This window comes from Taeniopygia guttata, chromosome 13, assembly GCF_048771995.1.
Source record: "Taeniopygia guttata chromosome 13, bTaeGut7.mat, whole genome shotgun sequence".
NCBI lineage: Eukaryota > Metazoa > Chordata > Aves > Passeriformes > Estrildidae > Taeniopygia > Taeniopygia guttata.
The window spans coordinates 1,725,939-1,749,876 of NC_133038.1; the positions used below are offsets into that span (position 1 = coordinate 1,725,939).

At 40.9% G+C, this 23,938-nt stretch overlaps 2 protein-coding genes across 6 annotated transcripts in view; one reads left to right on the plus strand and one right to left on the minus strand.

The window, feature by feature from the left end:
* The window catches only part of SAR1B (secretion associated Ras related GTPase 1B), a 14,409-nt gene extending 12,093 nt beyond the window's left edge, over positions 1–2,316 (minus strand). The window contains exon 1 of one of the 5 annotated variants that reach the window (XM_030283602.4): positions 2,052–2,316. The gene's annotated coding sequence lies outside the window, so the exon portion shown is untranslated. 5 annotated transcript variants of the gene reach the window in all.
* SEC24A (SEC24 homolog A, COPII coat complex component) lies at positions 2,238–23,271 on the plus strand. The gene is made up of 23 exons (XM_012575894.5): positions 2,238–2,479; positions 7,158–7,679; positions 9,091–9,243; positions 10,842–10,919; positions 11,238–11,404; positions 12,016–12,188; positions 13,156–13,258; positions 14,042–14,168; positions 14,508–14,617; positions 14,983–15,095; positions 15,754–15,872; positions 16,517–16,572; positions 16,882–17,088; positions 17,383–17,503; positions 18,062–18,220; positions 18,735–18,908; positions 18,993–19,103; positions 19,474–19,649; positions 20,640–20,777; positions 21,453–21,557; positions 21,694–21,786; positions 22,297–22,400; positions 22,807–23,271. The coding sequence occupies exons 1-23, from the start codon at positions 2,455–2,457 to the stop codon at positions 22,919–22,921; spliced, it is 3,249 nt and encodes a 1,082-aa protein (XP_012431348.4). The 5' UTR covers positions 2,238–2,454; the 3' UTR covers positions 22,922–23,271.
* Positions 23,272–23,938: the final 667 nt, after the last annotated feature.

Sequence of the window (23,938 nt, forward strand, 5' to 3'; positions counted from 1 at the left end):
TGTTCAATCTACTAGACTTAGGTTTCCAAAAAACATCAACCAAAACAATCTTCATGCATTACGGAAAAAAACTTTAAGGGGTGAGATTCAAACAATTAATCTGAGAACAGGATTACTCTACAAACACAGCTGAAGTGGCATTAATACTGGTTCAATTTCCATCACCATAAGAAAAGTGGTGCTGGAAGCAGAGCTACCCAAATCCTCCCAGAACAACCTCCATATCAGCTGGCAGCAGTCAAAGGAAAACACTTTAAAAATGGGGAAAAAATGGACAGCTAATTGTAAAGGCTCACAGGTAATATTTGAATAGTGATATTAAATCTACTCTTATCACACAGGAAATAACTTTATAATTCAGAGCTATGCCAAATCAAAGCATTACAAAACAGAGTGGCTCTGCTCCGGTTTGAGAGTTGTTACGCTGCAGGCAAATTCAGGGAAGAGCTGAGGCTGTTCAATATATACAGACTCAAACTTTCAGGCTCACATTAAAAACACCACAAAAGCAGAACAATGAAGATTCAGCAATCACTGTTCACAAGCCATGATGGAGAAGAAGGTACTATCTTAATGTTATTTCAAGATTATTGAAAATAATCCACTTGAAACAGGCAAAAACTTTGAACAAAAAGCGGTGCTGGACCAAGACAGTCTTTAGCTACCAACTACTTTTACACCTTTAACATCTTTTAGTCTTTTAGCACTTCCAAACCTTAGGACAGTGCTCACTTCTGAAAACTCCTGAAGTTAAGGTAAGAGACAGTATCAGGCTTTTAAAGAGAGTTTTAAACACCTTTATGGAACAATTAGAAAACAGAAACCAGTGGCACCCAAGTGAACAGCTCCTGCATAAACTGGGAACACACTGTGCTACACCTGTGTGAGGACTGTCAGCAAGAGCCAGTGAAGAAATCTCAGTCCAGCCTGAGAGCACCAAACCAGTTTCAGCCGCAGTTCAGTCTGAAACCACAACCTGCAAGCAATGGCTTAAAGCCTACTGCTAAGGGTGTATTTTTAGTTTTTCAAGTAGGGTAGAAACATGATAACTCAAAAGTTATAATTTCACACATGATCACCATAACATTATAAAATATTACCACAGGCAACAAAAGTAAAAAACCATAGAAAAGTCAGTGGATTAACTGAGATTCTAAAACACAGTTTATTCTTTGATTTGAAACTGCATTTGGATGTTGTATTTTAAGAGCTAAAGAAAGGCATAGTTAGAAAATGAGATAAAACCATAGACTTTCTTAAAGTATTTTAATAATGTTTTGACAGCAGTTTTGAGACAGCAGAGTTCACCTGTGAAGACAGCACTACAACACACGAGTTCTTAAGGGCACCTGATGTAGAGGTTTGGGCAGCCCTGGCTCACAAAGCCCAGCTGTCAGAGCACATCCTCGCCTCAGGGCTGCTGCACCATTCACTGACTTAGGAACAAAACCCTTAAGAGCAGCAACTTCTGAAGACATAACAACACTTCAAACAAGTACTGCCAGGTCGATACGGCGTGGCAGACGGCTGCCCGGGGAGCTGCAGGGCATCGGTGGGTTATGGGGTTACTTAGCACACCTCATCACCGCAGCCCCACCGAGGCAGCGCTGCTCGGCACCTGCGAGCGCCGGGACAGCCTCACGGACCGGCCGAGCCGCCAGCGGCCCGAGCAGCCCCGGGGCTGTGCCGGGGGGAGATCCGGGAGGCGACAGCAGGGCCGGGAGGGAAGGGAGGGGAGCGGCCGGCCCCGAGCCCCGAGCCCCGCGCAGGCCGCGGCTCCTCGGGCGCGCAGGGACCCCCGGGCAGGCCCCGCCGCGGCCCGGAGGCCGCTCCCAGCGGGACACGGGAACGGCCCAGCGTCCTGCGGGGCTCGCCCGGTTCCCCGCCGGCCCCTCACCGCCTGCCCCGCTCGCCCACCGCCGAGCCTGAGGTGCTCCGGGACTCGGGCGGCACCGACTGACACCGACACCGACTGACACCGACACCCACCGACACCGATACCGACACCGACACTTACCGACACCGATCCCGATCCCGACACCGACACTCACCCGCGGCTGCGCCCGCTCCGCCCCCCGCGGCTCCTTCCGGCACCGGCACGCGCGGCGCACACGCTCGGGTGGGCTCGTCTGTGCTCGGGTGGGCTCGTCTGTCTTCGGATGGGCGGGCGTGGTCTCGCCTGAGTTGACTTCGGCTAAGTTCGGCTGTGCTCGCCCCGGTTCGGTGTGACTCGGCTGCGTTCGGCTCGGTTCGGTTCGGCTTCGCTCGGCTCCGCCCCTCCGCCTGCCCGTCCAGCCCCGCCCCCGGCCCCGCCCCCTCCCGCCGCAGCGCCGCTCCCGGAAGTGCCACGTGTCCGCAGTGCGGCTGCGCGCGCCGCCGGCAGTTCCGGTGGGTCGGTCCCCCCGCCCGGCCGGCGCCGCCACACCGGCGGCACGGAGCGCAGCCGGCCGAGCCATGGCCCAGCAGCCCTACAGCAACGGTGAGTGCGGGCCAGGCTCGCGGGGCTCGGCGCGGGATGCGGCCTGGCGGGGACGGCTCCCGCCCCGGGGCGCTTCCCCCGGGCCCAGGCTGCCCTTCGCCCCGGGGCCGCGGGGGCCGGTGCCCGCGGGCAGAGCGCGGGGAGGGGTTCTGGGGACGGCCCGTTCGCTGCCCGGGCCCTGGGGTACAGCCGGCGGTGCCCTGCCCGCAGCCCGGACCGCCGCGGCGCGGGGCCAGCGCAGCTGACCTGGAGGAAGGCAGGGCAGGAGCGGCTCCCGGCGGGTTCGGCTCCCGGTGCGGCCCGGCAGCGGGGGCGAGCTGCTGTCGGTCCGGGCCCTGCCCCGAGCGTCACTGAGGAAAGCGCAGAGCGGCTCATCAGGCAAAATAAATCTTCATTCTGGTTTGTTCTAATGGCAGAAGTGTCCCAGAGTACATTTGTTTGTCGCTATGAAAGCGTCGTTCAGAGAGCCCGTGCCGGGGCTGCCGGCGTCACACGCACGGCTCGGCTGTCCCTTAGCCCGGGTGGGTCCTGCGGGTGACACGGGTGACAGAGCCGAGGTTTGACCCTTTGGAACGGGGCTGTACATGTGGCACTGTGGTTATCGCTGAGCTCAGCCTGCGGCGCTGCGGGGCTTTCTTATCTTGTCATTCTCCTAAAGCCGACATTATCTGGTTCGCTGTGCTGCAAACTGGGAAAGTCTTGGTTACTTTCTTCCCCACAAAATGTATTTTTTTACGAGATATTGAAGGTGAAACTGAGCTTACTAGCCAGTGTTTTAATATAGGAATAAAAAATTCAGGGCCAGCCTTGTCTCTGTGTCTGTTTTCGTTGCATGTGTGCAAATCTGTGCTGATGGAAGTGTCTCCTGATTTCGCATACACATCCTCTGCACTTGCTTCCTTAATTATACACTTGTGTGTTTCAGTAGCTGTGCTGCATCATAAGCAGTTCAGTTATAATGAGATCTTTTGATATTTCTTCCCCCTCCTCCTGCACAGTGTGTTTATTGCTTTTCTTCAAAGTCATCAGCAAAACGACAATTTGCAATTAACTGTGTAGTTGCTTCTAGGGTCAAGAGAGTGGGAAGAGTATGAATATAATGTGGAGAGAGAAGCTGTGTCCTGGGAGCTTATGGTCTGAGCAGAGGCTGTACAAAGAGAACGTTAGCTAATGGAGTAACTCAGTGGGATGGTTTACAGACAGGCATTGCTTTATGTTTGCTCATTTCCCTAGTGTCAGATTAAGCACATAATGGAAGTTCTGGAGAGGCAGCCGAGAAAGAGGAATTTCAGGCTATTCAGCTGTCAGGTGTATGAAAAATAAAGAACTGAAATGTAGAGTTAGAGTTATCTCTAACATACCATAACAACTGTTTAATTTGCATAAGGTCTGGGTTACTGGCCTTTGAAATAAATTAAATTATTCAAGCATGGACTGTTCATAGCGTTGTTTAAAATGTATGTTGAGAGGATGCTGTGATCCTTGCCGTTTATACTAACACCAAAGCTTTATAAAACAGTTTTGGGGGTACTGAGTGCTTTAGTGGTGTGGCCTGTGAGGAAAGAAAACCGTCAGCAGCATGATAAATTGTTCTGTAGCTGTCAGCCCTTCCTTGCAACTTGTTGCTTGTGGAGTGTTTGCAGGTAACTCCCTGAGCTTGCATGTCCACTAAGGCAGTAAATTTTCACAGCAGTGCCGTGTGCTGCCCAGGAAATTGTTTAGCACAGAGCTTTGGGTTGCTTAGCAACAACCTTCCTCTCCTTCATTTTGGTTTGTCTTCTTTATTAACACCAGTATTCTGGTCATTTAATTGCAGGTGTCTAATTTGCTTTCTAGGTGATAGATCTGAAGTGCAAGCAAGAAGGAGAAACAATTCTTTTAGAATGTTTTGCTCTTCTCATGTGATACCTTAGCATGATACTTTGATGTCATGTGGTGCTTTAGGAGCTGCTGGGTTTGGAATCCATTGGGTCAAATCAGATGAAGTGAACACTGGTGGTAACTGATTCCACTGCATCTGTTGGGACGTAACTTTTCAGTGCTTATCTTTGCATCTCCTTAGAGCTTGTGGCTGGCAAAAGTGATGTGCTGAGTAACTGGCTTGGAGTAGGGGACAGTGATATTCTGTGTGGTAGAAAATATTACGTGGATCCTGGACATCCACATCAGTACTTTGACCATTTTATAAAACCATCAAGCAACCTTCATGTATATTCTGGTGCTATTCCTGATCTCTTAGAAATGTTAAATGGCCTTGTGTTGTGGAGGAGACTTTTGCTGTTAAATAGGTGGTCTATCTTCTATTCCTGTTTAATTTCTGTGATCTCAGAGTGTTGGCTGTTTTGCTGCTGGGCAGGTGAAGTAACTCTTCAGTCCACACAGAATTCCTTGTTTGTTTCTGACTTCACAGAAAACCAGCAGCATTTGGGGAAAGCTGGGCAGCCTAGATACTCCTTGATAGGTCTCAGTGAAGAGGTCAGGTCAAGATGAGTATCTGGCTGCAGCCAAACAGCAAGTCCTGAAAAGTTTTTGTGCATTGTGAAACTCTTTGTAAAGGGTTTTGTCCCTTAGTGCTATTTCTATAACTTTTATTGGCAGCTTAGTGCAGACTTATTTTGGAAACATGACCTATTACAAGAGGATGTCAAGACTTTTCATTATGCTTCTGACTTTGAAAATAAAAATTGAAGTTGAAACATTTATATTTTTGCATAAAGTGCCATAGAAAATATCAAGTAGGTCGGTTTTTGGTATCACCTCATTTCCACTATTTTATCCTCAAGCAGGGAAAACAGTGCATAAGAAGCAATCCAAATACTCTGATTTCTGCCTGGGACAGAGTCATGCCCTAAGGTGAAAAATCAAGTTATTAAATCAATTTGTATTTGTTCTGTGTTTTTCCTGCAGTTTATAGTGATGATGTTATATCAATGTTTGTGCGGATGCAGTCAGAAGGTTTGATAAAAATTCATAATTTTTAAAGTTAGCAAGTTTAATTGCCAGTAGGGTTTGTAAATCAATTGTTGGAAACCCATCTGATACACTGCAGGGTAGTTTTTGAAGGTTACTCATAACTGTAAGCATTTTTGTCTTGGTGAACTTTGTCTTTAGACACCCTTGATTTTAGAGAATTATGAATTGCAAATATCTATGAGCAGCATTGCAGGGACAGTAGGGTATAACTGGATTTCCTAACTGAATGATAAATTGCATGTTGAAATTAATGGTTGGAGAATAATATGGGGTGTACCTTTTACGCACAAAGAGGAGGCAGTGAGGATGAGATCACTGGCGCTGTAGTAGTTATATGGACCTGCGCAATATTTGGTGAATTAACATCTATGTGTGCCCCGAAGCCTAAGGTTTTCTAGGGAATGAGGAGCTGAATTATCAGTGCAGTGTTTGTCCTAACTAAGAATTTCAATGTGTTCTGCATTTAGCTTAATTTATTGTCAGAAATGTGTGAATTACTTTAATTTGGAAATGTGGTCTTGCTCACCTTTCACAATTTAACCATGACATTCTAATAGGAAACCAGCCATCTTTTTTTTTTTTTTTTTTTTTTTTTTTTAATGTGTCACTGTGTGTGGAAGTTTCCAGTATCTAAATTGTGTTTTTAGGGGAAGAGGAGAGCCACAATGTGACTGGCTGAACTGAATGATACAACGCTGGAAAGTGTTTTGATAGTTGTGAAGGAGTCATAGCTGCCTATGGCCTGCAGCATCTAGTGTGTTCTAGTCAGAAGGATTTCACTCAAAAGTTGATAGTCTCTCTTCAGCATGTCCATTTTGTGACAATGGTATGAGCAATCTGCAGTAGTACCTTTCCTGATGGAGCTCTTATTGCACTGGAAATCCCATGGGATTCTGTCAGCCTGTTCCTCTGTAAAGCAGAAATCCGATGATGTTTTTGCCCATATTGTTTACTCTTTGGAGAGTTATTAAACTTTTTTCTTTTTTCTTTCTTCAAATGAGTAAAACTTACTTCATGTATACCAACCAACATATGCATAGAGAGCATCATCAACCTGTCAAGTTTTTTTTTTTTCCTGACTGATGAATTATTTTTTGATAAACTTACCCTTCATTCTGTGTTGGTGACCGGCTGGCCACTGACATGAGCTGTATGTGTACGAATAGCTCTCATACTAAAATTAACTGCAGAAACTTTCATAGATAACTCAGTCACTTGAGAAGTAGCGTGGTGACCTGTGCTGGCACTTGGCTGGCAGTGTCATTGTGGTAAGCTGACGTGTAGGCTGGTGTCAGCCATCGTGTGAAGTGCAGTTCTTACGCAATGGATCTTCCGCTTTCGGTCTGCTCATGTGTGCTACTGTGGGACAGGGCTCCTCTGTGGGCAGCTTGCTTTTCGGGGTTTCTGAGGACTGGGTGGGATCCTGTGTGAGTTTCAATCCAGGAGCATTGATGGTACTGGAATGCTTACTGGTTTCAAGGTTACTGTGAAACAAAATGAAGATATAAGTGTCAATAGCAAAATGCTGCTGAATTCATGTCCCTTGTAATAGCACTTCTGTCACACCTAATGGTTTAAATTAAAAATGGCTTGGAGACTAATAAAATCCTAAGGAAAGACATTCACAGGAACATCTTTTATTTTCAGAAGTGATACACAACACTGACTTCCTAAAGAGTGTAGTTTTTTTTTTTTTTCATTCCAGGCCCTGTTCAGAATCAGCTGGTGCAGTCCCCAGATGGCCAAGGATACAGCCCTGCAGTTCCAGGATCGTACTCCCATCAGATGCCGGCAAAGGTTCCTCCACATCAGTCTTCTGGACAGTATAGCTATAGTGGCTCTCAGAATGTTTCTCAGTTAAACAATTACCAAGGACCTGGCCAGACTCTCAACAGACCACCGGTGGCAGCTTTCTCTGGGTCACCAGTACAACAGCCAGGTCCTGTTTCACAAGCACTGCCGCCTGCATTACAGAACTCAGCTGCTGTATCTTGTGCTGGGACCTTTCCTCCTGGAGCCAGCCCACCGGTGCTTTCAAACTGGCAGTACAGCCAGACTCCTGTGAGTCAGCCACTTGGGGCTCAAACAAGCCATTTGGCTCATGTGCCTGGGACAGGGTCAGCTCAGCCACCATCCTCATTACCAGGAAGTACAAATCCTGCAGGGAGTTATCAATATGCTGCTTCTCCAGGAGCTCCTCCACTGCAGAACAGCTACATGAAGCCAGGTAATCAAAATTCTTGGTATTCTACCAATGTCCGTTTTTCAATGACCTTTTAAAATAATTAGTACAGAACTGACTCTGCAGTGACATTTTGCTTGTGGAAGATTGTTAAAGCAGATACACCCATCAGAACTACCTGGATGCTTTCTCTGGGTTAGAAATGGAAGTTCTGTGCCCAGGGTGGGTGTTTCAGCTGGCTGAGCAGGTAACTCCTGAATGGCGTCCCATTGTTTTGGGATGCTGTGTGTGGGTGATGCTGTTTCTGTGATCTAGACCATTTCCTGGGGTAACTGTTGGAGCATTAGTATCTTTCAGTCCAGGATTTTCCCAGGACATCAGTCCAGGACTTGAAAACTAGTTCTCTTTAGTGAGCATGGTCAGTAACCACTTGATGCAGGTAATTTTCTGAATAGCCTGTCAGGTTGATGCAAATAACTGAAGCACAGCCTGGAAAGAAAACTGAAAAGCATTCTGTACTGTTGAAATAGAGGTCAATTCAATGGAAAGCTTCCTTTCCCCAAACATGTAATTTTTGCATTTAATGATAATTGTTTAAGTCTTCAGAAAGTCTCTGAAGATAGGAGACTTTGCTCCTGCTGCTTTGCTGCTGGTATATGCAGTGGTAAGAGCTTTTCTAATACAAAATAGCTCTATTGTGCAACTTGTGATTATTGTGGAAACACAGTTAATACTCGAGTTTCTCTTTGCCAAACTGCTGTATGTTGTTCGTTTTTTCTCAGTAAGCATGCAAACAGGACTTATGTTTAGAAATATTTTCCATGTAAAAGCAAATAATTTTTCTTCTTAAGTGCTTTTAGCCTCATTAGAGATTTTTATTGATGCTAGTTTTTTTGTTATATGCCTGTCTAATTTTCTTACGCTGTTCAAAATATCTTAAGCTTGTAGAATTTATTTAACTGATTCTGGCACTTAATTAGAGTAAACAGTTAGTAGTTTGGAATTAGTGAGGAAAATGCAGAGAAATTTTGGAAAGTGGTGTTTGGAATGAGAACAAGTGTTTGGAATAAGTAAATTTTATAGCCATTCAATCCTCCTGAGCCATTTCCCTGTTATTTTTCTGTATAACATAACAAAAATGATCACTTTTAATTTAAACTTGTTTGATGATCATTCCGAACTTGGTTATAGAGTTGGGATATTTTCTGTACATCTTGAAATTCTTGCCAACAATAGCAACAAAGATCGGTAGATACAGGAACCCAGAATGAGAAAAGCATGATAGAAACAACCTGAAATTGAGACCCTCTACCCACAGGTGAGGATTATGTATCTCATGCCGTTCAACCTCTGAATAACAAAAATACTTAGAATTCAATCTGTGCATTTTTGTAACAAAACCTTTATGATTTTTTCAGCTGGATTAAACTCCTCCTAAAAGTTAATCTCTTTATAGGATCTGCACCTCCGCCAGTGACTCAGCCTTTAACTCCGCTCCACCCTCCAAGGCCACCTTTAGGACCTCCACCAGTTGGTGGTCCACCTAGGCCACCAGTAGCAGGACCACCTAGTGCACAGTCTCTGCTAAAATCAGCTGCAAACCAAGAAGGTAAGAAACAATTTGCTCTTTATGTTGAATTCAAACACTGCAACTTGCTGTAATATGCAACCTTTAAAGCCAAGCACATTGTTCTATTTGAAACTCAAATTGTAAAATTGATTCTAATACAGCTAATAATTTAATCTGAAAAGAGTAGGTAAGGACCTGGAAAGAAGAAAAATTATTGTGAACAGACATGATAAAATTTAAGAAATTAACAGTTGAAAATAGCTTTCCAAGTGCTGTTTTTCATGGCCATGTCTGCTGTAGTTGGCATAATTTTTTTCCTTTTGTGTGTTGTAAAGTGATAGGGATCTCATTTCTCTGCATCCCTGACTACTGTTAGGACAGAAATCTATGTATGACTCCCTGTATTGTTCATTCTACAGGGACAGGTAAAATGTGGACCTTGCAATTCCTTGCTATTAATGTAGCTGTACCTTATTCTTCTCTGTGTAAAATCACTGAAATACACATCTTGCATTTGTTAGCATTCTGAAGGAAGTTACTGGAGGCTGTGGAGTGTCAGCTGTTGAAGACAGATACCTGACTTAGTGTTTCCTGTGGGCTCTGCACAAATATGCCATTGTTTAAGAACCCCTCAGGGCTCTGCATCAGACAGACTCCAGTTGTTTGGCATTTAGTGCCCATGCTAGATGGGGCTGTGTGTGAGCTGGCAGCTTTAATTTTACAAACACAGTTCTGTCAACGCTGTTGGTTCCTTCCATGTTCAGATTGACAGTTTCTCATGTGTGGTAGCTCTGTGAGCACAAAAATAGTATATTCAGATTTAACTTTGTTTGAAATGTATTAAATGCATTAGAAATAGCTTTTGCTTAGAAAATATTTTCTTCATCGTGAAAAGAAACATTTCCAGAGCCCTGGAGAGATAAAAATGTTTCGTCTATGAAGCAGGTTGACTGCTGCTAGGAAGATGCAGTGTGTAATGCAAGTTCCTTTTTTTGGGTCATCTTTGAAGATTTTAATAAAAAACGGTAATAAAAATAGAGTACCTACTTGTCCTTAGCAATATATAGTTGTGTTAGTATATTTAGACATAGTTGGCTTACCAAAAACTGTCCTTTGGGAGCACTCTCTGAGTCTCAAGGTTTTTCCTATCTTAGATTGAATTTCTATCTTGACTGGTATATGACTATGTCAGAGCTGTTACTGTTTGGGGAGCAGTAGTGAACTAAATGTGTAAGTGTAGGGAATTTGGTGTTTCTGTGAATTATCAGGGGGAAAAATTCTTCAGGGTTAAGCTAAAGGTCATTAAGGAAACCTAAGCTACAGGTTACTGGAAAACTACAGCTAGCCTAAATAGACTTCCTCTGCTGAGGAGGGAGCATCCCCTGACCCTTTACTGCATGTTGGCTTGGAAGATATGGCAAATCCCTAATTGGAAGGAGTCATAAAAGATTATTCAACCAGAAGTGTAGGGACTTTTGTTTTCCTTAAAAAAAAGATTATGATGCTCAAAACCAAAGTAGATTCAAACTATGCTTATCTTAATATTCATCCAGCAAGTAGGATATTTTTTGCAGTTACCTCATTAAAACTTTTTCATAACTTGTGCAAATTTTCCCTGTGATTGTTTTTCTTTAAAGGTGATGCCAGATCTGCTGCCAGTGATGGGTCTGTAGTGCAAAATAGCTACGATGCAATTGAAGGTGGTGGCCTCACGGGTAAGGCTTTGGGAGGAAAAATGGTTGTTATTGTTATGGAGCTTTTAAGAGTCTGGGAAAGATAGAGGTTTAAGCATTTATGTACAAACATATGTACTTGGTTCGATGCCTTTCTTGGAGCTAAATGCAAAATTTGAAGCATTGACAATTAGCATGTGTTTATTTGTGATATGTAAAGTAGGTGAGAGCCCTTTGCAAAGTTGACAGCAGCTGTATTTTTTAAACTTAGAAACTAAACAGACAGCTTTCCTGTTCTACTAATGCCTCAAGTAAGATACAGTTCTTCAGCAATTAAGTATCTGTCTACTCTGCTTCTAGCAACTCCACATCATTCTCCTGCCGCCCCGAATCTTAAGATGAATAGAAGTGTTGGTTATTCTTACCCTGCCTTACCTCCAGGCTACCAACATACTTCTCCACCTGGAGCACCAGGAATGAATGCATCTGCTTTGCAATATCCAGATGGATCAAAACATTTTCACCAGGTAAAATGGAAATGTCTGGTTTCTATCTCAGTACTACCTCTGGTGTGGGTGTGTGGATAAAATGATGGTTGGTATGTGCTGTGCATCCCTAGGATGCTGCTTCTTTTATTCCCTGCTTGGGCACCATTTGTTCAAGAGGACAGACATAGCCCAGAATCAATGCTTTTGCCTGTGCCTTGGTACCAGTTTGGAAAAGCTCTGTGCCAGCTCTTTGTGAAGTGTTCCACCCTCAAATCTGTTCAGGATGGTTTTTTTTAAACTTTCAGCTGCTTTTGGCATGTTTCTCTTCCGTGGCTTTGTTATTGTTAGCTGAAGTGTTTGGGTTTTTTTACCCTGAACATCAAAAGTGAACTGACCAACACTTTCACCAGCTGAGCCTCTGTATTTCAAAAGTTTTATAGGCAATTTATGCTTTTTTTCCTTCTCATAACTCTGTTATGTTCATGCAGAATTCAAGTTCATGTGACAACCAGCATTTCTAAATATATTTATACAATAGCAGTTAGTACATGAGCAAAACAAACTGAAAGGGGTATAGATGGGGTTTTAAACAGTCTGTGGGTTTCATCCAAGTAGTTGGTGCTAATTTGTGAAATTTGATTTGACTCTAGCCTGCTCTGGGCACTAATCACTTAACTGCATCAATGGCTGGCCTGAGTCTACAGCAGGAAGGGTTAAGACCTGTGAATCTTCTTCAAGAAAGAAATATTCTTCCAACCACCCTTTTGAAGGCTCCTGTCCCCAACTTGCATGAAGATATCCAGAAGCTCAACTGCAATCCTGAGTAAGAGCATGCATTTGCTATAATACATCAAAATAGAAATATAAATTCCTGCTTATAAGCATAATTTCACAAAATACTTTCTTAATTTTATGAGTAGAAAATATTGAAAATGGGCTTCACTGTTACAATAAAGACAGTAAGTGGGTTTAACGTTGAAGAAGGGAAAATCATCTTTGTAGAAAGTATGAGGAAAAAGTTGTAAACAAGGCAGCTATAGATAGATACAGTATACAAGTTTTATGCCTGGGAGTGAGTATGGATGAGAAGATAGAAAATAGGAGTTAATTCTGTCAGGTGAGGTACACCAAAAAGATTGTGCCTGAAGAAACATGGGTGACCTCTGTATTGAAAAGTAACCATTTAAAACAATGGAGTAAATGAAATTTCAAACAAGAGACTGGCAGTTGGTTAATTAATTATTCTCTCTGAGGAGACCAACCAGACTGTGTATAGCCAGGGACTTCTGCTTTGCAAATATTTTTATGGTAGATAAAGGAAATAACAGCGCCTTTGTGACGTTGTTCATGCAAACAAGCTGGACAGGATTTGCAAAACTGCCACATACATCTGCACCTGCTGCTGGGTGCTCAAGACTCAGAAAATGATTGTGGGATTGTTTATAGTTACTATGTTTTTAAAACCACCTTTTAAACATTGCTGGTTCTGATTTATTCCAAAATAACATTTAGTATATAAAGATTTATTGCAACTTTGAATATTGGTAGGCTTAACTTTGACTTGAGTGACTAAAATAACATTCAGTTCTGTGTAAAGAACATTTGTGTAAAATAAGAACTCAAAGTATGTACTGTGGGTCAAGCTCAGAAACAAAATTATTTGACAAACATAGAGATCTTTCATCTGGAAACAGAAATTCACCATTAACAGCTCTAGAGAAATATACTGTACTACTGAAATCATAAGTTATTTGAAAGCCTCTGAAAATAACCCTTTGTCATCCATGTAGGTTGTTCCGCTGTACCCTGACTAACATTCCTCAAACTCAGGCCTTATTGAATAAAGCCAAACTTCCTTTGGGGCTCCTGCTTCATCCTTTCAAAGACTTATCGGTATGAGAAATATTCGAAACTTTACATGCTGAAATATCAACTGTGCCTTTACTAGAGTCCAGACAATGGGCAATGAATTATAAAACAACGACAGGTATCTTGGCCCAGAAGAATTACCATAGTAACTGAGATTTCCTTATTCCATACGGATTGCTGTAGTTTTTCTCAATTATTTCTCCCTACCATATTTAAACCTTCAGGTCTCACTTCTTATTAAAAAAGAAAGCCTCCAAAACCTCAAAAACCCAGAAGCTTAAAGGCAGCACAGAATATGGACTGTGGTAGAAGACAGCACCCAAATTCCAGGTTATCACGTATCAGTTGTAGTTATTAATTTCAAACCTAGTATTAATTCTGAACTCAAGACTTGACAAAGTTGAAGGGATTTGGATGTCATGAAATAGCCAGAAAACTTTGAATTTAGCAGTATCTTTCTTAAACATTGGGGTTTTTTCTCAGTTTAACTGATTTTTTCAAAGATGTGGGGTTTCCCCCCCCCCCTGCTTTTTGATCTGTATTGGGTGCAGGACTTGATCTTAAACCATCAGTGAAAAATTCAAGAATTTAGGCTTGGAAAGGGAATCTGCACAGTCAAATATGTTAAGAGTTCAGTTCCTCACTGTCTTACTAAGGAATTGCAGTGATGCTGTGAGGATGCAGAAGTACTCCTTCTTTCAACAAGGATGCTTTGCCTCACTAGCCAGCACAGTGTGGGTGGTGTTGTTACCACAGATGAGCAGCTGCAGGGTGAGGATGCTTTAAAAGGAAGCTTTTCCTTTCCAGCAATTGCCAGTGGTCACTTCCAGTATTATTGTGAGATGCCGTTCCTGCCGGACGTACATCAACCCTTTTGTCAGCTTCCTAGATCAAAGGAGATGGAAATGCAATTTGTGCTATAGAGTCAATGATGGTAAGTTGTAGATGTGCTTGAAAGTGTTGCAATTAACCTTTCCCACCTTGGCCTTTGAGGCTGGAGTGTTGTTGGTCACATCAAGTAGGGGGATTGTTGTCAGTCACCCTGGGAGTCATGAGAAATGTTTCCCAGTGACAGTGGTGTCCCTAAAGAAACACCATGAGCCCAAGTAATCCCTCACAGTACCCTTGCACAAGTGTAACAACTCCACTGCCTGGTATAGTTCTCCATGTGTTGCCCAACAGTCACAAAAGAGTTGATGTATTTTAAAATGTTTTAAAATGTAGCACAGCCAATACTAGTGTGAAACACTAATATATAAACTTATCTGTGTAGTTCCTGAAGAATTCCTGTATAATCCTGTGACAAGAGTTTATGGAGAACCTCATAAAAGACCTGAAGTCCAGAATGCTACTATTGAGTTTATGGCTCCATCTGAATACATGGTAAGGCTTTATTTACTTATTCTCTCCCTTTGTTTTATTTTCAGAGGGAAATCAGAGAAAGCTTTGTTTCAGAGGATGCTTTCCAGTTCAGTAGAACAGCTGTTGCCTTAAGGAGTGTATCATGGGGGGGACCTCAGAGTTCACTTCTAAACATTTATGATGTCAAAGTTGTTCTGTATTTGGAATATGTAGGTATTTTGGGAAGAAAACTAGAATTCTGGTATTACCAAATAAGAGGCAAATGCATCCAGAAATTTTAGCTATCCTCTGTGTGCTGTTTTAGCAGTTTAAACTTGGAATAGAATGAATAAACCAAATCTAACAAATGCTATTTAAAAATGAAAGGTAATCTTTTCTTTGCTCAGCTGCGTCCACCTCAGCCACCCGTGTACCTCTTTGTGTTTGATGTCTCTCACAATGCAGTGGAGACAGGATACTTGAACACAGTCTGCCAGACCTTGTTAGACAATCTTGACTCGTAAGTACTTTTTTCTTAAAATCTCCAATTTTCATTCGTCTTAATAAACTTGTGATAGACACCAACATGCCAATGTTGGTCTGGAAGACAAGTTTCCTAGTGTGGGCAAACAATGGCCAGTGTTGTGTTAAAGTGGGCCATAAAGCTGTAGTCTTTTTCCCCTCACAGCTACACCAGTATAAAAGGTAATTTTGAGGCTTGATTTTCAGTCTGATTCTTTCCTATATGCTTCATAAATCCCCAAGAGTATGTAAGCATCATGCTTATCTTTTGAACTGTATTTTTTTTAAAGCTGAAATTTAGATAAGTATTTGCTGAAAAGAGTCATACATCTAATAAACTTGTCATAAAATGCATACTGTTTGAATTTTATATAAACACTACTTGGAATTTTGCAGTTTATTTATTCCTTTACTTTCACTTCTGATTACCCTCTTAAAAGGTTTTCACCTGCCTGCTAGTTGACTCTACCATGAGCTCCTTTTTTGTTGTGGCTTTTGTTCTTTCCAAAATGACTTAGTGAAGCTCTGGCAGTCTAGCTGTTAAACTAACTGCCTGGTAACCACCACAGAGAGATGCAGTGGATGTTTAAAAAAAAAAAAAAAAGCCTGCAGAAATGAAATTTCATGTTGTTGAACACCATATGTCTCATTTTCAGGCTTCCTGGGAACACTAGAACAAAAATAGGCTTCATAACGTTTGACAGCACAATCCATTTCTACAGTCTTCAGGAAGGTCTCTCTCAGCCTCAGATGCTTATAGTTTCAGATATTGAAGGTATGCAAAAATAATTTTTGTGATCAGTACCTATTAATGACTTCTGGTTATGACAGCCTTTAAAAATACATACCTGGTGGGAGTTTCTAGATCACACCATTAGTCTCTCTAGTAATGGCTTTAGAAGTACCATATTGTGCAAGTTTGTTTATGAAGACATCTCCTTCATGTCTGAGCAATGCTGTGGTTGCTCATTATTTCAAACATGAAGACAGCTTTCCTAACTTCTAGTTTAATTTGTACAAATCTCTAGATTCCTCTTGAAATCCCTAATACTGATGCTAGATACTTTTATATAGATTTTCTTGTAGCTGGTGTTTAGTGCTTGTCCTGCCTTTTGTTTCAAATCACCTTTCACTGGATATTATTGGGCAGGGTAGAATGAACACTGGAAATATTTGCTATGTGATTTTATTTAACAGTCTTGATTATCCTTCAGCCCTCTTGATAGCTGCTCTTAACATGGGATTCTAGCCACAGGAATGCTTATGAGGAAAAAAAAAGAAATCCCCATAATTATGTTTACATGGGTTAATACATTGATACTGTGTATTTTTTTCCAATAAGTATGATGGTTGGCAAATAAAGTCAGGGAAAGCTTGATGTATTTTTAAAAGATAACTCAAACATTTTTTCCCTTTCAGATGTGTTTATACCAATGCCAGAAAACTTATTAGTAAATTTGAATGAAAATAAAGAGGTAAGAAGCAAGGACTTTTTTACATAACTAGTGACTTTTACATAATTGAGGATGCGTTTGGTAATATTTTGATTAATTAATGCTCATTAACACCAGCTGTTCAAATGCCAGGTTTGAGGCAAGAAAAGAGGTCTTTTATCTATGTCACTGTAAGTTCTTGCCGACCTGAAACAAGACAGTACTTCAATTTTTCTAGGACTTTCTCTTTAATATTAGAAGTGTTAATACGTGGTTATGTTCAGTTATCGGTCTATATAAAGTAGAAAACCTTGAAGATTCATAGGCCAAATACTGTTTTCTCTCTTGTAGCTAATTCAAGATCTGCTGAGGACATTGCCACAGATGTTTACCAAGTCCCTGGAAACTCACAGTGCTCTGGGGCCTGCATTGCAGGCTGCCTTTAAACTGATGTCCCCCACTGGAGGTAGAATCACTGTCTTCCAGACACAGCTTCCGTCGGTGGGAATGGGAGCACTAAAGTCACGAGAGGAGCCAAACCAAAGAGCAACAGCAAAGGTTAGGAAAGCAAAAAGGTTGAGAGTTTTAACAACTCTGTTCTGTGCATGTAGGTGGTTCTGGGATTTCCTCTTCTGGGTTAATTTTGTGCTTGTCTTGCTCCTTTTAAAGTGGCATGAAAAAAACCAAAAGAAAAACCAAACAATATAAACACAAAATAATTACTTGATAATTTTTTAATGAAATATTTTTAATCAATGATGGAGAATTGATTGTGTCTCTGAAAACAAGCAATAAATGTATGAATCAATTTTAATTACCTTTGTATTTTGTAATACTACACTGTGTTAACAGGATATACATCTGACACCATCGACTGATTTTTACAAGAAGTTGGCCTTGGACTGTTCAGGGCAACAGGTTGCAGTGGATTTATTTCTTCTTAGTGGGCAATATTCTGACTTGGCTTCTCTAGGTAAGTCATATAAAGCTCTTTTGGGGCATGTAACTCTTGTATTTTGAGCAAATGCATAGTATCTATATTAATATTTAGTAGATGAACGTGATTTCAATTGAACTAGTGTGTCAAGATACAAAAACTTGTCCTTGCAGAGCAGTGACAGTGAATAGAATGTGATCTTTTAAGTCTTGATTTAACCTACTTCTTTTCATGTCCTCCCTTAGTGAGTCAGGATTCTTGTGCTACTGATGCAGGTTGCAGAAATAGTTTCTTCCTTTTTTATGCCCTTTTAACCATCAGTGTCATTGCCTTTAGAGCAAGTTTTATTAGCATTTTAATTATTTTTTTTCTATTTAACCAAACTTTCAAGTGACAGTAATTTCAGGTCAATGGAAAACTATTTCACACCTGAAATTTGTCACGTATTAGAATATACAGTGGTATCTACATCTGTCTCTGTAGGCAGGTCTGTAACTTTGTATTTGACTGATTTGCAAGTGTGAACAATTGAATACTTTAAAGACTGCAGCAGCAACTGTCTCCACTCTCCAATGTATACTGGTTTTGTTTCAGGTTGTATATCAAGGTATTCTGCAGGTAGTGTCTACTACTACCAATCATACCATCATAAACACAACCCTGTCCAGGTGGAGAAACTGCAAAAGGAACTGAAGCGATATTTAACTAGAAAAATTGGGTTTGAGGCTGTCATGAGGATAAGATGCACCAAAGGTCTGAATTCACAAAAATTTTCTTAGATTTTTGCAGGGTGAAGAAGAGGGAAGTGGGTGTTTGCTGCTCTTTGGGAATGTTTTCATTGGTATTCTAGCTATTTTGTAACCTCAAATGATTAAAAGGTAATGATTAGAAAAGTAAAATTATGTACCAGGGGTAAGACAATTTTTTTTAACACTGTATTTGCAGTGTGTTTTCTGGCATTCAGGTTCCAGTTTATAATGGTCAAAACTGGGAAAATTTCCTGAACTATTTCAGCAAGGGACTGGTTTTATAATCTAGATACTTTCTACTACTCTGCATTGATTTGCCTTGCTAATTCCCACTTTCTGTTAGGCTTTGTGGATTCTTTGGATGAGTTGTCAGTTTGCAGTGTTTACCTTTTCTGAAGATGATGTATTTCATTGAGAGGGAACTTTCCAGTACAGTCATATACATTGATGGCAGATCTGTATATAGTGCCTGTACTTCACAGCTATGGGACCCATACTGATTCATTATTGTCTTGTAGGTCTTTCCATTCATACTTTCCATGGGAACTTCTTTGTACGATCTACAGACTTGTTGTCGTTACCCAATGTAAACCCAGATGCGGGATACGCTGTGCAAATGTCAGTGGAAGAGAGTCTTACTGATATGCAAGTTGTTTCTTTTCAGTCAGCTCTCCTGTACACCTCCAGCAAAGGTAAGGTTAGATTGAGCCAGCAGTGGGTTTTGTAGTGTTGCTTCATCAAACAAGTATGGAGGTTACAGTTGTCTTTCCTTGCAGGTGAAAGACGAATTCGTGTCCACACTATGTGCTTACCTGTTGTCACAACGCTGAGTGAAGTGTACCTGGGGGCAGATGTGCAGGCCATCACAGGGCTCCTAGCCAATATGGGTGAGTGTGCCAAGAGCTTGTGTGGATTGTATCCTTAAAGGTCTGAACAATAATCCTCTGGATTAGAAGAAAAGATTCTCCCTCATTCTAAGAGTGCTTTTGAAGTTGCAATCCTAAGAGAGTTTAGGTTTTAATGCTTGGCTTAGGTGAAGGATCAGTAGAGCTGTGTGTAATCACCTGGGCTTAGGCTTAGTGTGGTGCATCATAATGGGCCCCCAGCTTTTTTCTGAAGCACTTGACTTCCCCTAGAATGTAGTAAAAGCTTAAGCTGCATCAACATATATGGTAACATGAAAGAAGTTAATGTTTGTGGCTGTATTCCTGCCGAGGGAGGAGCCCCTCTCACTTGAGCCTTGCACTCTGTTGTCAGCTGTGGACCGCTCCGTTTCCGCCACGCTGAGCGATGCTCGGGATGCCTTGGTCAATGCAGTGATCGATTCTTTAGCTGCTTATCGCTCCTCCGTGCTGAGCATCCAACAGCCGGGGCTCACAGCTCCCTTCTCGCTGCGGCTCTTCCCGCTTTATATACTGGCACTCTTAAAACAGGTAAGAGGGGAAGGGAAGCCAGGCAAGAGGATGATTGTTTGGCAGGTCAGCCTGAAGTACAAGGACAGTTTGATGGGGAATGATTTAGTTCAAAAGCAGGAATTTAGAAATGTGCGTTAAACCAAAAGTATAAATGTTTTAAGCAATGGATGGCAAAATAATAAAGACACTGACTAGTGAAGAGAATGTGTCAGGGTACTGATAGTGTTTTCTCAGGAATCTCAGTTTTGTGTGTCTCTGGAAATGCAGATCCACACAGCAGTTCAGTGTGGATTAGAAGAGAGCTGGGTGTGGCAGAGAGGGAGTTGGCTGGCTGTTCATGCAACAGGTTTAAAGCATTTCACAGTATTTGATCAGTGTAAGTATTTTTAAATTTAATTTCCCTGAACTGATACTAGAAATCATTTAAGTGTTGAACAAACTGGTTTCTTGGTTCAAAAAGAAGTTTTGGATTCATACATCTTGGTTAGGAATTAACCAGCATGTTCATACTGAGCTTTTTCATGTGAAAGGCTTGATAAGCATTTGATGCAGTCAGGTGGGAGGAGTGAGCCCTACTGTGATTTATAGCTTTTTTTTTTTGGTCCCAGCAAGCCAGGACTATCTCTTTCTTGTTAATACAGACCTAAGATTCTGCACATTGAAGCCAATTGTAAACTGCTCCAATATTTATGCTTTTAAATTTCATCAAGTAGCATTTTTGAGGTGTATGTTAGTATTTCAGGGTGCTTTCATCTCTGTAAGAGATAGCTTTCATAGCTGTAAGAGAGGACTGATGGTGCCAGGTTGAGGTTAATTCTAAAATCCAGAAATGGGTGTGAGACTTGTTTGATTTCTATGTGAAACACTGAAGAGAACTATGGAGAAGTAAAATACAATGAGAAAAGACTTAGGGTACATCTTTAAAACTTAAGTTAGAAATAAGCAGTAGGCAGTGTGTCTTATCTTGCTTTGCTTTAATGGTTAAGCTAAATGCCTGATTGTTTGCAGAAATCATTTCAAACTGGGACAAACACACGTTTGGATGAACGCATCTTTACCATGTGTCAGGTGAAAAACCAGCCCCTTGTTTACCTCATGCTCATGACACATCCCAGTCTGTACAGAGTCGATAGTCTCACAGATGAGGTGAGTCTTGGCCTTGCTGCATAATCTGTTTGATTCCAAAGATCTGTGTGATGTGAAAGTAAATGTGTTAGAAATCTCCCAAGTTTTCCATATTAAAGCTGCACAGCTAAAATGCAATGTTTCATATTTCCCCACTTGTTGCATTTATGCATTTGTTATTTGGAACTGGATTGATGAATTCTGGAGAAGAGCTGTGCTTTGCTATGGATAGATAGGGAAAGTTTTTTCCTAACTTATTTCACCCTTGCCTTGTGTCATTATCTTGTGCTATAAAATCACATATACATAAAGACATCATCATGTGGGTTTTGTCCCTTTGTAGCTTCCTTTATGTTAAAATATCAAACAGTTTTGAGAACAGGGAATGTTTATGTAAAACCCTGAACAATTTTTGAAATCACATCTTTGGTACATAATAAATCAGATATTCCAGCTCTAGACCTAATTAACTAAAATACATTTGATGACATCCACCCTCTCTAAATAAAACATTAATATTTATTAGTAAATTACTAATTAATAAAGTAAATGATCACTTTAAGTATGGATTGAGCTAAACTGAAAAAAAAATGGTCCCATTCCAGTATTCAGTGTAATAGATCCTCCTCTTATTTAGTGTTCTGCTCTGGTTTTTTGCATCAAAATGTGAACCACTGTTTTTCATCCTTCTTTTAGGGAGCTCTTAACATAAATGACAGAACTATACCTCAGCCACCCCTTCTCCAGCTGTCAGTGGAGAAGTTGAGTAGGGATGGTGCTTATCTTATGGATGCTGGCTCTGTAAGTTGTGTGGTGGGGGGGATTTTAAAAAGTATCCAGGTTTACTTGGTGTGTTCTTTCTGAGAACCCAAAATATGTATGAGACTGCTGAGGGGTGTTTGGGGTTTGATTAATGTTATTGTTGGGTGTTTTTCAGGTGATGTTTCTGTGGATTGGGAAGAACTGTGGGCAGGGTTTTATCAGCCAAGTCCTTGGAGTTCCAAATTATGGCTCAATACCACAGAATATGGTATGTGCTTGCTCTGCACATCAGTCATACATACAGTGCTGACAGAATATCATTTTCACGAGAATTAAATTACACTACTCAGATATTAGCCCTCTAGTGGTATAGATCCAGATCCAAGGAAAGAAATAATCGCTGTTACCTCTTGGAGTTTCCCCTCATGAAGACACAGTAGGAAGAGGCTGACAATGATTGAGTTTCTCAGACCTGTGGGAGCAGACTAAGAACACTTGCAAATAGAGAGCACCGTGGGTTAGTGGGAAATCCTTTAGTTTCTGCAACAAAACAGGAATCAATCACAGCTCAGTCATCACCATTCTGACAGCTAATTGCTGAAAGGAGTTTAGTGCTCTTGACTATTTCAAGCCCCTTCAGAGAAGACAAGACTGAAACTATACATCACAAAACAGATCTGTCTGGGTTTTCTTTATACCTAATGAGTTGGGCTATTTGAAGTGTTCCTTTTACTGTTTTTATGAAAAATTTGTATTAATGAAACCCTTTGGCTTTTAGACACATCTCCCAGAACTTGAAACGGCAGAATCCATCAGAACACGAACTTTCATTTCTTGGCTGAGGGAGCAGAGACCTTTCTTTCCTATACTATATATTATAAAGTAAGTGGTTTTTAACAGTCTCTTTGCTTCTTCAGCAACTTGTTAACAATACATACTTGGATATCATATACTGAACTTTCTTAATGGAATTCTTAACAATAGTCTGTGCTGTGCTTGACAGATTTGACTACAGATATGACTTATGAGTTGTCTCCAATTAGAATTTCAAAAGACTAAAAAAGACTAAATGTCACAGAGGAATCTTTAGGCAATGTCAGATAAATGAAGTAAATGCTAGTAAGAGCACTTATTAGGATTAATCACTACTGAAGACTATTTGAGATCCTTTTTTCATATGTCCTTAAGCTTTTGAAATGTCTTGACACTTGACCTGTAATTTTATTAGTGCACGGTAGCCCATGGCAAATGTTAATTCCACTCAAACACTTATATTTTTGTTTTTAAGGGATGAAAGTCCATTGAAATCAATTTTTCTGCAAAATATGATTGAAGACAGAACAGAATCAGCCTTATCATACTATGAATTCCTCCTTCATATACAGCAGCAAGTGAATAAATGAAACACTAGCCTCTGGCTTACTTCTTTAAGGAAAGATTTTGCAGTAAAGAATGATTGTGCTTGTAATATCTTTATTAAATCTGTGGCCTGAGGCAGTTGATGAGAAGTTCTCACTGTGATTTCAACGAACTAAAGCAAATAAAGGACCACATCTGAGAATCAAATGTGCAACTACATAATATTGTACCTTAAAAAAAATCAAAACTGTTGGAACTGGTTGAGCACCTTTAATTTGCTGCAAATCGTGTTTTTACTGTAAGTAGTTGCAGCATGAAGTACATTTACAAAGGCAATACTGAAAAGGTGAAATACATTTTGTAAAATAAAGAGTTCTTTGTTGTTCAAAATGTATATTTCTGTAACTTTTTTTTGTTTTGTTTTTTTTTTTTTTGTTGTTGCTGCTAGATATAAAACCTCACAATACTGATCATGATTTGCAGGGAAATTCTTTCTAAGTGCATCCAGTGATTGTAGACAGAGCATCTCAATGTTCAACTTATTGCTTAAAGTAGCAATGAAGGAAGTGTTCATTGTGAAATGAACAAATGCTTGTGAAGTGTAGAATCCAGTGCTTGGATTGGATTATGGCTAATAGGACTAAAGGTAAGCTTAACCTGGATAAGGTGGCTGAATTTGTTGAAGCTTTTAATAAGTCAGTATTCTAATTTTAAAAACAGTGGGGAAAAGTGGGCCCTACATGAGGCAGATTTAAAAAAGTCATTGGCTGAGTTGGCAGCAAAAGTAGACTTAGATTGTAAGCTTTGCTTTTCTTCAGTAAAAGGAATAGTTTTAATATCTTATGAATAGTGTGGGAGGGGAAGAGCAAGGAAGGCTATCTCAGATTTTGTTTGGTTTACGTTCAGTAGACTTTTGGCTCTTGTTTACTTGAAGTGAATGTTGGGCCCCTCAGATCTGGTGTGTTTCTGAAGCAAGCTTGTTGGCAGCACTTCAGACCAAATGTTGGTCTGCAACACTGAATATTCTGACATTCAAATTGGAAATTATTTTTCCAAGAACA